Consider the following 15,530-nt stretch of genomic DNA (forward strand, 5'->3'; position numbering starts at 1 on the left):
TGTTTGTGTGGAGCAAAGTATAAGATACATTTCCCTTGTAACTATTTAAGTTCTCGTCTCATCTCCCCTCCCCTCCTCTCCTCTCCCCTCCCCTCCCCTCGTCTCATCTCCTCTCCCCTCCTCTCGTCTCATCTCCTCTCCCCTCATCTCCTCTCCTCTTTCCTCATCTCCTCTCCTCTTTCCTCATCTCCTCTCCTCTCTCCTCGTCTCATCTCCTCTTGTCTCATCTCCTCTCCTCTCGTCTCATCTCCTCTTCATCTCCCCTCGTCTCGTCTCCTCTCCCCTCCTCTCGTCTCATCTCCTCTCGTCTCCCCTCCTCTCGTCAAATCTCCTCTCCTCTCCCCTCACCTCGTCAAATCTCCTCTCCTCTCCCCTCATCTCGTCTCATCTCGTCTCATCTCCCCGCCTCTCGTCTCATCTCCTCTTCCTCTTTGCTTCTCTTTTCTCCACCACAGGGCAAGGTTACTGGTCCTCATGCTGGCTGTGTTGACCCAGGTAGCAGCCATGACAGTGACTCTGACAGGCCGGGGAACCTCTACCAGATCCCCAGCATTTCCCGACCCACCCAGTCTTCCAGCCCCACCTACGAATGCATGGACCGCGTCTACAAGGTCTGTTACCACACCGCCTAGCCAGATCAGCCAGCCTATTCTACTAACAGCACAAGAACTTGCATTACCCGAAACAGTTACAAGCAATACAAAAATAAAAATCCTCCAATAAATATTTAAAATTAGCAAAATGAGTTGTTATACAAGTTGTTGTATGAGTTGTTATATGAGTATATGAGTTGTTATATGAGTATATGAGTTGTTATATGAGTATATGGGTTGTTATATGAGTTGCTATATGAGTTGTTATGTGAGTTGTTATGTGAGTTGTTACATTAGTTGTTATATGAGTTATTATATGAGTTATTATATGAGTTATATGAGTATATGAGTTTTTATGAGTATATGAGTTGTTATATGAGTTTTTATATGAGTATATGAGTTGTTATATGAGTTGTTATATGAGTTGTTATATAAGTATATTAGTTGTTATCAGTTGTTATATGAGCATATGAGTTGTTATAAGAGTTATGAGTATATGAGTTTTTATATGAGTATATGAGTTGTTATATGAGTGTATGAGTTGTTATATGAGTGTATGAGTTGTTATATTAGTTGTTATATGAGTGTATGAGTTGTTATATGAGTTGTTATATGAGGTATGAGTTGTTATATGAGTTGTTGATGAGTTGTTGTATGAGTTGTTATATGAGTATATGAGTTGTTATATGAGTTGTTATATGAGTGTATGAGTTGTTATATGAGTTGTTATATGAGTGTATGAGTTGTTATATGAGTTGTTGTATGAGTTGTTGTATGAGTTGTTATATGAGTTGTTATATGAGTTGTGTTGTGATATGAGTTGTTATATGAGTTGTGTTGTGATATGAGTTGTTATATGAGTATATGAGTTGTTATATGAGTATATGAGTTTTTATGAGTATATGAGTTGTTATATGAGTTTTTATATGAGTATATGAGTTGTTATATGAGTTGTTATATGAGTTGTTATATAAGTATATTAGTTGTTATCAGTTGTTATATGAGCATATGAGTTGTTATAAGAGTTATGAGTATATGAGTTTTTATATGAGTATATGAGTTGTTATATGAGTGTATGAGTTGTTATATGAGTGTATGAGTTGTTATATTAGTTGTTATATGAGTGTATGAGTTGTTATATGAGTTGTTATATGAGTGTATGAGTTGTTATATGAGTTGTTATATGAGTGTATGAGTTGTTATATGAGTGTATGAGTTGTTATATGAGTTGTTGTATGAGTTGTTGTATGAGTTGTTATATGAGTTGTTATATGAGTTGTGTTGTGATATGAGTTGTTATATGAGTTGTGTTGTGATATGAGTTGTTATATGAGTATATGAGTTGTTATATGAGTATATGAGTTGTTATATGAGTTGTTATATGAGTGTGTGAGTTGTTATATGAGTTGTTATATGAGTGTATGAGTTGTTATATGAGTTGTTGTATGAGTTGTTGTATGAGTTGTTATATGAGTTGTGTTGGGATATGAGTTGTTATATGAGTTGTGTTGTGATATGAGTTGTTATATGAGTATATGAGTTGTTATATGAGTATATGAGTTGTTATATGAGTTGTTATATGAGTATATGAGTTGTTATATGAGTTGTGTTGTGATATGAGTTGTTTTATGAATTGTGATTTGCGTCTTGGAAACCGGCCAATAGTATTATCTGAATGGTATAATGTTGTTGTTTGCAGGCATCTGTCAGCAGTATGTTCTCTGGCTGTTCCAAAGGAGAGGTCTATGATGTCCCCAGCCTTGTCAGACGAGCCTCTATCTTCCCTGTGAGTGTTTTCCTCCTCTCCTCTCCTCTCCTCTCCTCTCCTCTCCTCTCCTCTCCTCTCCTCTCCTCTCCTCTCCTCTCCTCTCCTCTCCTCTCCTCTCCTCTCCTCTCCTCTCCTCTCCTCTCACTCTCCTCTCCTCTCCTCCCCTTGTTCTCTTCCCTTCTCTCCTCTCCTCTCCTCTCCTCTCCTCTCCTCTCACTCTCACTCTCACTCTCCTCTCCTCTCCTCTCCTCTCCTCTCCTCTCCTCTCCTCTCCTCTCCTCTCCTCTCCTCTCTGTGAGTCTCTCTCCTTCTCTGTTTGCATGCTTGGTGGCTTGTTACAAAAGTTTACCAACAGATGATGTACATTATCTGTATGAAGCCATTGAGTTGTGGTGTCTAACAGACCACTGTGTGAATGATTGACAGGCATCCACAACACTGCGACATTTGACCCAGAAGTCGTCGTTGATGGCAACCTCTGATCTGGAGAGACAGTTTGACACTCGGGGAAGTAGGAGGCACTGCAGCCCCAGTCCCAGCCTGGACTATGTATGTTAAAAAATAGCTAGCAATGCTAATGTTAGTTAGCTAAAAATTCGATGCTGTCCTCTCAATCTCACTAGCCTCGTAATTGTCAGACTGATCTCGTAAGCTTCCATTCTGTTTCAGACTGGTAATTACTAGGCTACAATCTTACTGCATCTAAAGTCAATCCAGTGTCGTGTCTTTGGGGTACCATTAAACGGAAGATATGTTTATCAATTAGCTCCCTGTAATTATTATCACGCGATTAACCTGATTAATCGTTTAATTGTAATTAACTAGGAGATCGGGGCACCAAGGAGAATATTCAGATTACAAAGCTATAATTTTCCTAATATAACTTTCCTGTACTATAATATTCTATTCTATTATAGTATAGGCAGATTATCTTCTGGTTTAATTGGTGTATTTTACCTCTAGTCCAGTCTCATTCCAAAACGTCGTAAATTGTTGTATCTGCACGAACCCAGTCTTTACTAAAATCATCCATACATCAATTGTCTTAAAATCATTTATTTACTACACTAAGTAATTAACAGAAAAACATACAAACAGTCATTATCGTCACAAAGGATTGGTATCGGAATGTGCCCTACTGGCTAAACAGGCAGGTCGGCCTGTTGAACAATGGATCATAAAAGGTCGGCTGAGAAGTTACACAGGGTTCATTAATATTAACAATTGACAATTGAAGGCTCACTCATTCGGGAACAATTGCAATCAATATATATTTACGCTCAGTGTGTCGTTCTGATTCTTGTTGGAGAGTAGTTCTGTTGGGGAGTTTTGTCCGCGTTCTCTCTCTCTCTCTCTCTCGGTTAGAATGGATCTTTCAGAGCGACATTCATTAATGTCGTCATCGAATGGTTGGTTCGTTGGTCTTCGCGTTCAATGATATAATTTACTTAGCTGCAGACTAATAATTAATATCAAAGACTTGTTCTTATTCTGTCGGTATCAATAGTCTAAAAGTTAACCACGTGGTATGGTTCACTTTCAGTAGAGGAATTGGAAGGTAAAACCTATTAGCCAACGGAGTGTAGGCCTGGTCTGAAGAAATGTAAATCCGGGGGTGTTTTATAGTGCCCATCGAACAGGCTGGTCAAATGACGCCTGGTCCTGTATGTGTCCCTGGGGGCGTGCCTATGACTGAGTTAGATTTGGTTACAGAAATACAATTCTATCACATTACATCAGTACATAGCATCTCAATGTCTTACAAAAGCTTTATCCTTATTAATACATTCCATACACCCATATGATGTAAGTCAAACTGAGTCTATTATATAAACAGTTTTATGGTAATATGGCTATATTGTCTCTTCTGAGTATCACAAAATGGTACCAAGCGGATCAGTTCATAGCTGGATTCTTCACCAATCTTCCATACCTTCTCCAGAACACAAAATGTCGCTTGGCTTTCCAATTCTATGAGTTGGAAGAATTTCCTGTGTCTCTCTATGGGCCATGTGGCCAGAGACTCTCCTGGAATTTTAGAGTTTTTACGACCCTTTACACACAGGGTGGATTGTGTGCAAAAGGGAGGGGTCAACTGTCCTCCCTGTACCAAAAGAGGCCAACGTCATGACACCAGCGACATCTCAATGATGACAAAAGGTTTTTCCTACCAATCATTTGTCTTCATTTGAAATGTCATTGTGTTTTCAAGCCACTGTAATGCACTTTTGATGAAATATTCACTAGCGCTTATTGGCAATGCCCAATGTTCATTAGGGCATCAAGAGAACCTTCGTCAAGAGAACCTTCAAAACATTTTTGTGACGAAACATGAACATCTGCACTGGGACACAAATCAACTCCCAATAAATGGACCTGAATGACACGTGTACTTCCTGGTTTCTTGTATGACGTAATCTCTGACTTTTCCTCTTTTAGCGTTCTAGTTCCTGTACAGGGTTACACACTGTAACATCGTGATCTATCCTCACCTTTCACTTACTCTCCCCCCCTCTCCCCTTCTCCCCCCCCCCCTCACCAGGTGTATGCAGTACCTCCCCCGGGGGTCCCAGACCCCAGCTATGACATCCCTATCCCCTCCTCCGTCCCCTCCTCCGGAGGCTACGATACCTCACCCAGCCCCCGGAGACAGCCTAGCAGTTACAGCACCTTACCCAACCCCCGCAAGTCAGACTGGATCTACGACGTACCCAGCTCTTCTGAGAAGCCTGGTGGTGAGCCTGGATATTACACACACCTGCCATCTGGTGGTGAGCCTGGATATTACACCACCCTGACCTCCAAGGCCCTGAGCTCTGACGGGCAGCTCCACGACACTCTGACCAACGACCGTAACTGCTCTGGTCAGGGACGTGGCTCTGCTCAGTCCTTCTACGACATCCCCAAACCTAGATCCCCTCCCCAGGGGTCCAAGGACCCCCACAACCCCCCTAGGGTCCTCCCAAGGCCTCCTCTCTACGACAGACCCCCAGGGCAGAGACAGACGGACAAGGAGCACTGTGTGTACGCTGTCCCCCCTCGTGAGCAGCTCTCAGTCTCCGTCCCCCACAGAGGACACCATGTCCCGTTGGAGTGTCGGGGGGACTCCGGTCCTACCTACGACCACCCCAACGCCCAGGGCAGGCTGCAGAGGGGCCGTCTGGGGTTAGTGGCTGAGGCTCTGGAAACCAGGCCTGGTAAGGGAGGCACTCTGCTACAGGAAGGGGACGAAGAGAGAGGTAGAACGACAACGTCAACATCAGACAAACAGAGGATCAGCACAGCCTCCACGTCCTCCACCTCTTCCTCCTGCGACTCCCTGGCGCTGTGCTCCTCTTCATCCCCGGAGCCGCAGCGGGAGGTGTGTCTGAGCCAGGAGGAGGCGTGTCGTAGGCTGCTCCTCCTACAGCAGGAAGTGTGCAGGGAGGTGCCGCGACTCATGGAATTCGTTTCCTCTAGTTGGAGGAGCAGGGATCACCTGGAAAAGCACCTCACGGAGATCAGGTCTGTGGAGATCGAGATCAGTAATGATTCTTTTTTTAATATTCTGACCGGTGAACATAACAGTGGCTTAAGGAACCACTTTCTGTTCACTGTGGTGTATATAATCAAGGTTATTCTACTGAACGGGCTGAAACGTGATGTATAAAAGTGAACAGTTAGTTGAACATACACAAGCCAGCTATTTGGGACTACCAAATCAAATCACAACTTTATTTGTCTCATGGGCTGAATACAACAAGTGTAGACCTTACGGTGAAATGCTTAATTACAAGCCCTTAACCAACAATGCAGTTCAAGAAGAGTTAAGAAAATATTTACCAAATCAATGTGGAGGCTATATACAGGGGGTACCGGTACAGAGTCAATGTGGAGGCTATATACAGGGGGTACCGGTACAGAGTCAATGTGGAGGCTATATACAGGGGGTACCGGTACTGAGTCAATGTGGAGGCTATATACTGGGGGTACCGGTACAGAGTCAATGTGGAGGCTATATACAGGGGGTACCGGTACAGAGTCAATGTGGAGGCTATATACAGGGGGTACCGGTACAGAGTCAATGTGGAGGCTATATACAGGGGGTACGGGTACAGAGTCAATGTGGAGGCTATATACAGGGGGTACCGGTACAGAGTCAATGTGGAGGCTATATACAGGGGGTACCGGTACAGAGTCAGTGTGCAGGTGTACAGTCAAGGTAATTTGTACATGTAGGTGGGGGTGAAGTGTCTATGCATAGATAATAAACAGCAAGTAGCAGCAGTGTAAAAAACAAATGAAGGGGGGTCAATGTAAATAGTCTGGTGGCCATTTTATTAATTGTTCAGCAGTCTAATGGCTTGGGGGTAGAAGCTGTTAAGGAGCTTTTTGGACCTAAATTTAGCGCTCCGGTACCGCTTGCCGTGCGGGTAGCAGAGAAAACAGTCTATGATCTGGGTGACTGGAGTCTCTGACAATTGTATGGGCTTTCCTCTGACACCGCCTGGTATCATATCCAAAACAAGTGTTACCACTAATTCATCCCAACTACCACCACCAGGTCTGCAGCAGAGGGTGTGGCGGGGTCGGTGACCTCCTTCCTGACCTTTGCCCTGGATGTGAAAGGTAACGCCCGGCGCTTGACCGACTCCAACCTGCAGGCGCGTCTCCAGCGCCAGCTCTCGGTGTTGGAGGACTCCGGACTCATCCTGCAGCAGGCCGTCAGCTCCCTGGGCGTCGCCGGCTGGCCCCTCCCCTTGCTGGCCCAAGATCCTGCCCAGAACCACACCCCAGACCAGCTGGACAGCCTCGTCAGGGTAACCAGGACCATCCCCGAGGACGTCAAGAGAATGGTATCCATCGTCAATGCCAACGCCAAGCTGTTGTTCCGGCCCAGTACCAGTACCAGTACCACCAATAATACCAGTACCTCAACCAGTCAGTTTGTGAAGAAGAGAACAGAGCAGGGAGAAGAATCAGGAGCAAATCATCATGATAATACCCAGCTACAGGTTAGTCATTGGTTATCTGCACCATTATATACCCAGCTACAGGTTAGTCATTGGTTATCTGGACCGTTATATACCCAGCTACAGGTTAGTCATTGGTTATCTGCACCATTATATACCCAGCTACAGGTTAGTCATTGGTTATCTGCACCATTATATACCCAGCTACAGGTTAGTCATTGGTTATCTGGACCGTTATATACCCAGCTACAGGTTAGTCATTGGTTATCTGCACCGTTATTTACCCAGCTACAGGTTAGTCATTGGTTATCTGGACCATTATATACCCAGCTACAGGTTAGTCATTGGTTATCTGGACCGTTATATACCCAGCTACAGGTTAGTCATTGGTTATCTGCACCATTATATACCCAGCTACAGGTTAGTCATTGGTTATCTGGACCATTATATACCCAGCTACAGGTTAGTCATTGGTTATCTGGACCGTTATATACCCAGCTACAGGTTAGTCATTGGTTATCTGGACCGTTATATACCCAGCTACAGGTTAGTCATTGGTTATCTGGACCGTTATATACCCAGCTACAGGTTAGTCATTGGTTATCTGGACCGTTATATACCCAGCTACAGGTTAGTCATTGGTTATCTGGACCGTTATATACCCAGCTACAGGTTAGTCATTGGTTATCTGCACCGTTATATACCCAGCTACAGGTTAGTCATTGGTTATCTGCACCGTTATATACCCAGCTACAGGTTAGTCATTGGTTATCTGCACCGTTATATACCCAGCTACAGGTTAGTCATTGGTTATCTGCACCATTATATACCCAGCTACAGGTTAGTCATTGGTTATCTGCACCATTATTTACCCAGCTACAGGTTAGTCATTGGTTATCTGCACCATTATATACCCAGCTACAGGTTAGTCATCGGTTATCTGCACCATTATATACCCAGCTACAGGTTAGTCATTGGTTATCTGCACCATTATATACCCAGCTACAGGTTAGTCATTGGTTATCTGCACCATTATATACCCAGCTACAGGTTAGTCATTGGTTATCTGCACCGTTATATACCCAGCTACAGGTTAGTCATTGGTTATCTGCACCGTTATATACCCAGCTACAGGTTAGTCATTGGTTATCTGCACCGTTATATACCCAGCTACAGGTTAGTCATTGGTTATCTGCACCATTATATACCCAGCTACAGGTTAGTCATTGGTTATCTGCACCATTATATACCCAGCTACAGGTTAGTCATTGGTTATCTGGACCATTATTTACCCAGCTACAGGTTAGTCATTGGTTATCTGGACCGTTATATACCCAGCTACAGGTTAGTCATTGGTTATCTGCACCATTATATACCCAGCTACAGGTTAGTCATTGGTTATCTGGACCGTTATATACCCAGCTACAGGTTAGTCATTGGTTATCTGCACCATTATTTACCCAGCTACAGGTTAGTCATTGGTTATCTGGACCGTTATTTACCCAGCTACAGGTTAGTCATTGGTTATCTGCACCATTATATACCCAGCTACAGGTTAGTCATTGGTTATCTGCACCATTATTACCCAGCTACAGGTTAGTCATTGGTTATCTGCACCATTATTTACCCAGCTACAGGTTAGTCATTGGTTATCTGCACCATTATATACCCAGCTACAGGTTAGTCATTGGTTATCTGGACCGTTATATACCCAGCTACAGGTTAGTCATTGGTTATCTGGACCGTTATATACCCAGCTACAGGTTAGTCATTGGTTATCTGCACCATTATATACCCAGCTACAGGTTAGTCATTGGTTATCTGCACCGTTATATACCCAGCTACAGGTTAGTCATTGGTTATCTAGACCGTTATATACCCAGCTACAGGTTCGTCATTGGTTACATAGTTTTGTATATTAATCCTGATTTTGAAAAGTAAAAATAAATCTTTATTTACACTGGTTTAAGGCTGCGTTATAATTGGTCTAACGCATGTCTGTAGACCAATAGAATTGGACCACTGTAAAACAGCCTTTTCAGGATCATTATATTTATGTAAACTTGATACCCATTCATAAGGCTGTATCTTAAGCCTGATTTTAGAACATTTAAAGTAAAGCAATACTCTCTTCTTCAAATGAAGAAAGAGTTTGAAAAACAACAAATTAAAGTCTGTGGGAAACAGAAAACAAAAATCACTTCCTTTAAAACCTAAGGTGAGTTCTTTCCCGCTACTCAGTGGAATGCTGTAGACTCTGAAACACACAGCAGCCCCAGCCGCTCCTCAGTAGGAGCTGGGTGTTAGTGGTGGAGATATTAGCAGCGTACCTTGTAATTACAGGCATTCTGGGAAGCTTCAGCTTTTCCTTCTCTTCCTCTACTGGTGAGATTCCCCTGAGGGAACAGGATGTCTGTCTAACTAACTAACCATCTCTCTTTATCCCGTCTCTCAACTTTCCTCCTCTCGCTTTACTTCCCTCCTCTTCTCTCCTTCTCTCCTCTTCTCTCCCTCCTCTTCTCTCCTTCCCTTCCTACTCTACCTCCCTCGTCCCTCCCCTCCACACCTCTCCTTCCCTTACTCCTCCCCTGCACTCTCACATTCCCTCCGTCTTCCCCTCTTGTTCCTCCTCTACCTCCCTCCTTTCTTCCTCTCCCACCCAGGAGGACCAGAAGCGTTGTGTGTCCGAGCCCCAGGTCTGTGTGGACGGCTCTAGGAGATCTTCAGAACCCCTGTCCCCTAGGAAACCCTCCATGTCTGACTCTGGTGACGCCCCCAGGAGGACCTCTGAGCCCCAGGTTTCCCCGTCTGCTAGGATGGCCTCTCAGTCTGAGCCGCAGGTTTCCCCGTCTGCTAGGATGGCCTCTCAGTCTGAGCCCCAGGTTTCCCCTAGCCCTGGGAAGTCCTTTAACTCCCGGGTAGACAGCACTAAGAGACAGCCCACCCTGTCAGAACATTGCCGGCTGTACTTCGGGGCGATGCAGAAGGCAATCGGTGTATTCATAACCAGCCTGGATAGCCAGACCCCGGAGAAGTTCATCTCCCACAGCAAGCTGGTCATCATGGTAGGCCAGCGGCTGGTGGACACGCTGTACCGAGAGGCCCAGAAAGGAGAGTCCCAGAGAAGGGAGCCCGGGTCGGTGTCGGAGTCAAAGTTGGGGCCCAGCCAGAGCCAGGTCTTGCTGTGTAAGTGTAACAACATGTGTGCTCTGTTAAAGCAGCTGGCTGTAGCCACCAAGAAAGCAGCTCTGCATTACCCTGAGAAACAGGCTCTGCAGGAGGCCCAGGACTTTGCCAAGGAGCTGGCTCAGAGAGCACAGCACTTCAGGATTTCTCTGGACCTCTGAGAGAGAGACAGACAGACTTTTATTTTATAGTCTAGAAGACAGATTTTTTTTATCTTAAGGACGCAACACAGACGGCGCTGACGAACAGTGAAAAGCTGCCCTATCACCCTCTGACCACTGAACGTCGCCGTAACGTTGAATCGGCACCGTTCATCAACACGCAGCAGGTGCTCCACAGCTCACAGCCGACGTTCATGTTGGTCTGTATTTTCCTAGACATTGGAGCTCTAAAAGCTAATTTATGCTTGATCTGTGAAGGTGTTCGGAGGCGCAGTATGGACGGTGTGATGCAATCGCGGAGCCCCCGGGAAGCACGCAGAGGCCAAATTGAGCGCCGTACGCCACCATTTTTTATTTTTTTTATAACAATGTGGAGGGCTCTGTATAGCAGCGCATCGACGTGATGGGTTGACGTTAGGTGAGGGTGGTAGGGTCTTGTATAAACACAAAACTCACTTCCTCGACAACAGCTCTGCTCAACAGCTCCGCGAAGCGCAAGGAGTATGAATACCCTGACTCCTGCAGAGACCGTGTCACCCTGAACGATTCACGGGCCGACGCAGACGACGGATTGACCACGCAGCGCCTTTAAAGGGGAGACTGGTCCGCTCTGAAACCATTGTGCCAACTCAAATGTTCCCAGAGGACATGAAGACTTATAAAAAAATTAAAACGAATTGCACATTTTAAGATGGAATTTTATGAAGCCAAATCTAAAATGTATTTACCAAGACATTGTATGTGCCATGTATACCATAGGGATATGTTATTACTTGTATAGTTGACTTCAATATCAATGGCCTGAATAATGTAGTAGAATATTTTACCTGTATTCTGTTTCACTGTTTCTATACGAACCCAGTTAACCTATAGCCTTCTCAAAATACAATTTAGTACATTCCTGATCTTAAAATATGATTGAAATGATTAAATAGTTGGAAAGAATAAAACAAATTCACAGCTTAATGAGATAATTAAAAAAAAAAGTTTTTTCTTTTGAGTTTCACCATTTTACTGTGTTCTGAATGCGAGGTATATTACGGATCAGATGGGCAACTGTGTTACAGTCCTGTTTTGACTATGTTGTATCATAGCTACATGGCAAAACACACATTAACACAGACAATACACACACAGACAATATGCAGACAGGGGGTGTCAAAATACAGCAACAGACAATATTCTGTATAGCATTTGTGACATCGGTTGATGTAAAAAAAAAAGGGCTTTATAAATACGATTGATTGATTGATTGATTGATTGATTGATTGATTGATTGATTGATTGATTGATTGATGCGGACAACACAGTCAATACACAGCAACAGACAATATGCAGACAACAGTTAAAACACAGCAACAGAGAGACAACACATCAGCATTATATCGCCCTCTGGTGGTACTGGGTCCATGAAAACTAAACAGCTTTTGGAGAGAGAGGGAGAGATTGCCTGCCTGCCTGCCTGATTGACATGAATCGTGAGTTGGGGCACAAAACATACTCTACAAAACCTATTTCTCACCATGTTGGCTCTGTGTGCAGTTTTCATGTATCCCATATTTTAAAGGATTTGGCATTTTAAAAAATAAAAATAAAAAACCATTTTGCCTCCCCCCTCTACTTTCATTTTGAATGGCTAGAAACAACAGGTTGTCTGTGATTCATACCCACGGACTCCTCCTCTCGGCGGGGCACGGCGGTACGTGTGCCTGCGTCACGGTGCTTCTTTCTCCGCCACAGACCGACAGACATCCACAGATATGGCTCTGTGAGAAGGCACATGGTGGCGGCTAACCATGAACCAAAAAATACATCACCAAAAACAGTTCATGCATCAGTAGCAACCCGACTTGGTTTATTTAGTTTTTTTTGGGGGGGGGGGTGATTCAACCATTGCAACAACTGCACTAGAAATATAATTTGGTTTTGCACTGTTAACGAGGAGAGAAGCTAGCAAGCAACTTGGAACAAACCCCCTCCTCTCTCCTCCAGTTTTAAGGCACTGAGATATTTTACTCGGTTTTTTTAAACAGTTTTTTTGGTTGCAATCGCTCTCTTTATTTTATTTTTTAAATACATTCATCATGGGTGTGCAAGGTTTCCAAGAATACATAGAAAAGCACTGCCCTACTGCCGTGGTACCGGTGGAGCTCCAGAAACTAGCCCGGGGTAGTCTGGTCGGAGGAGGCAGACAGAGACCACCACAGAGCCCGTTACGGTTACTAGTTGACGCGGAGAACTGTCTCCACCGGCTTTACGGAGGTTTCTACACCGACTGGGTAAGCGGCGGACAGTGGAACCACATGCTCGGGTACCTGGCTGCATTAGCCAAGGCCTGTTTTAACGGTAACATTGAACTACTGGTGTGTTTTAATGGCGCCATGGAGAAAGGCCGTCTTCACGAATGGGTCAAACGACAGGTGAACGAGAGACAGACAGCGCAGCAGATTGTCAGCCATATCCAGAATAAAGGCACCCCACCGCCGAAGGTCTGGTTTCTACCCCCGGTGTGCATGGTCCACTGCGTCCGGTTGGCTCTTCTCAGGTTCCACATTGGGGTAAGTTTAGCTAGCCGGCCGCTCGGTGCTTTTCCTTCAGAATATATAGCTGGCTGGCTAGTTTAGCATGCTATATAGTAGTGTTATCTTGTTATCTAGCGAGCTGTCAACAACTAGTACATATGTAGACTTGTCTAGATGTAGTGAATCTTTTTGTAAGTTTGGATAATTGTGATGGATATTACCAGTACTAACAGTTAGCCATGTTGACCAGACAAGCGCATAACGACTAGCAGCCGATCAAAGTGACAACTTGGCGAAGGCCGGGCCTTCCTATACATTTTACTCGACACAACAACAAAACAAAAAAACTATGTTTAACATTACAATCCTGTACATTTAACCAAAGTTCATGTAAGATCAGATAGATATTTTGCACATGACTTGACCTAACTAAAACGTCAGGAATAAAAATGTCACATTGATACAAAGCGCAGTAGACACTCAAGTAGGTATCCAAATCAGTAGAACAACTAGATGCAATATATATATGTGTGTTTTTTGATGCCGTGTATATATTTGTAATTTATTTCTTAGTACAGGAACTCACTACGACACTAAACATATCATTCATTACATGTTGTATTCCAACCAACCCACCAAATATACTATAGTATTGTGCAATGTCTCATCCATAAACCAACGATCACTCCCCCCCTAAAGTCCTAGACAAAACATACCATCTAGACATTATATTGTATGTGTTAGGTGAGACGGTCCATAATAAAGTTTCACTGATATCCTGTTCAGTTTTCTATTGAAGTGGAAGTCCCACCCTTTCAGCGCTTCTATAGGCTGTCTGGAATCAGCCCTAAGTGGCTATTGGCTGTCGCTTAGAGGCTGGCCCTGCGATTGGCTGTCCGTCTCTGGGATGACACCATTCGTTTTGCTGGGAGGGTTCCAGAATCTATTCCCAGCCTACAGTCCTGCTGGTCCAACCCTAGGGCCCTTCCTCTCACCCTACCTTCTTCTCAGCTTCCCTCCCTGCCTCTCAGTTTACCTCCCTCCCTGCCTCTCAGCTTACCTCCCTCCCTGCCTCTCAGCTTACCTCCCTCCCTGCCTCTCAGCTTACCTCCCTCCCTCCCTGCCTCTCAGCTTACCTCCCTCCCTGCCTCTCAGCTTACCTCCCTCCCTCCCTGCCTCTCAGTTTACCTCCCTCCCTCCCTGCCTCTCAGTTTACCTCCCTCCCTCCCTGCCTCTCAGTTTACCTCCCTCCCTCCCTGCCTCTCAGCTTACCTCCCTCCCTCCCTGCCTCTCAGCTTACCTCCCTCCCTCCCTGCCTCTCAGTTTACCTCCCTCCCTCCCTGCCTCTCAGTTTACCTCCCTCCCACCCTGCCTCTCAGTTTACCTCCCTCCCTCCCTGCCTCTCAGTTTACATCCCTGCCTCTCAGTTTACCTCCCTGCCTCTCAGTTTACCTCCCTCCCTCCCTGCCTCTCAGCTTACCTCCCTCCCTCCCTGCCTCTCACTTTACCTCCCTCCCTCCCTACCTCTCAGTTTCCCTCCCTGCCTCTCACTTTACCTCCCTCCCTCCCTACCTACCTCTCACTTTACCTCCCTCCCTCCCTGCCTCTGTTTACCTCCCTCCCTCCCTGCCTGCCTCTCAGTTTACCTCCCTCCCTCCCTGCCTCTGTTTACCTCCCTCCCTCCCTGCCTCTCAGTTTACCTCCCTCCCTCCCTGCCTCTCAGTTTACCTCCCTCCCTCCCTGCCTCTCAGCTTACCTCCCTCCCTCCCTGTCTCTCAGCTTACCTCCCTGCCTCTCAGTTTACCTCCCTCCCTCCCTGCCTCTCAGTTTACCTCCCTCCCTCCCTGCCTCTCAGTTTACCTCCCTCCCTCCCTGCCTCTCAGTTTACCTCCCTCCCACCCTGCCTCTCAGCTTACCTCCCTCCCTCCCTGCCTCTCAGCTTACCTCCCTCCCTCCCTGCCTCTCAGCTTACCTCCCTCCCTCCCTGCCTCTCAGCTTACCTCCCTCCCTCCCTGTCTCTCAGCTTACCTCCCTGCCTCTCAGTTTGTCTCCCTCCCTCCCTGCCTCTCAGTTTGTCTCCCTCCCTCCCTGCCTCTCAGTTTACCTCCCTGCCTCTCTGTTTACCTCCCTGCCTCTCACTTTACCTCCCTGCCTCTCACTTTGCCTCCCTGCCTCTCACTCTCCCTCCCTCCCTCCCTCCCTCCCTCCCTCCCTCCCTCCCTCCCTCCCTCCCTCCCTCCCTCCCTCCCTCCCTCCCTCCCTCTCAGTTTACCTCCCTCCCTCCCTGCATCTCAGCTTACCTGCCTCTCTCTCTCCCTCCCACTCTCTCTCTCTCCCTGCCTCCCTTC

The 15,530-nt window shown here is 45.7% G+C and overlaps 2 protein-coding genes across 2 annotated transcripts in view; both read left to right on the top strand.

Moving 5' to 3' along the window:
* cass4 (Cas scaffold protein family member 4) overlaps window positions 1-12,263 on the top strand; it is a 37,322-nt gene extending 25,059 nt beyond the window's left edge. Inside the window, exons 3-7 of the mRNA XM_014168444.3 lie at window positions 456-611; window positions 2,293-2,379; window positions 4,904-5,865; window positions 6,905-7,355; window positions 9,977-12,263. Coding sequence (XP_014023919.2) covers window positions 456-611; window positions 2,293-2,379; window positions 4,904-5,865; window positions 6,905-7,355; window positions 9,977-10,660 — 2,340 coding nt within the window. The 3' untranslated portion in view covers window positions 10,661-12,263. The remainder of the gene's footprint in view (window positions 1-455; window positions 612-2,292; window positions 2,380-4,903; window positions 5,866-6,904; window positions 7,356-9,976) is intronic.
* A 130-nt stretch (window positions 12,264-12,393) lies between these two features.
* fam120a (family with sequence similarity 120 member A) overlaps window positions 12,394-15,530 on the top strand; it is a 75,601-nt gene continuing 72,464 nt past the window's right edge. The window contains 1 exon segment of the mRNA XM_082967764.1: window positions 12,394-13,218. Coding sequence (XP_082823890.1) covers window positions 12,745-13,218 — 474 coding nt within the window. The 5' untranslated portion in view covers window positions 12,394-12,744.

Source organism: Salmo salar, chromosome 22 (genome assembly GCF_965601325.2).
Source record: "Salmo salar chromosome 22, fSalSal1, whole genome shotgun sequence".
Lineage (NCBI taxonomy): Eukaryota > Metazoa > Chordata > Actinopteri > Salmoniformes > Salmonidae > Salmo > Salmo salar.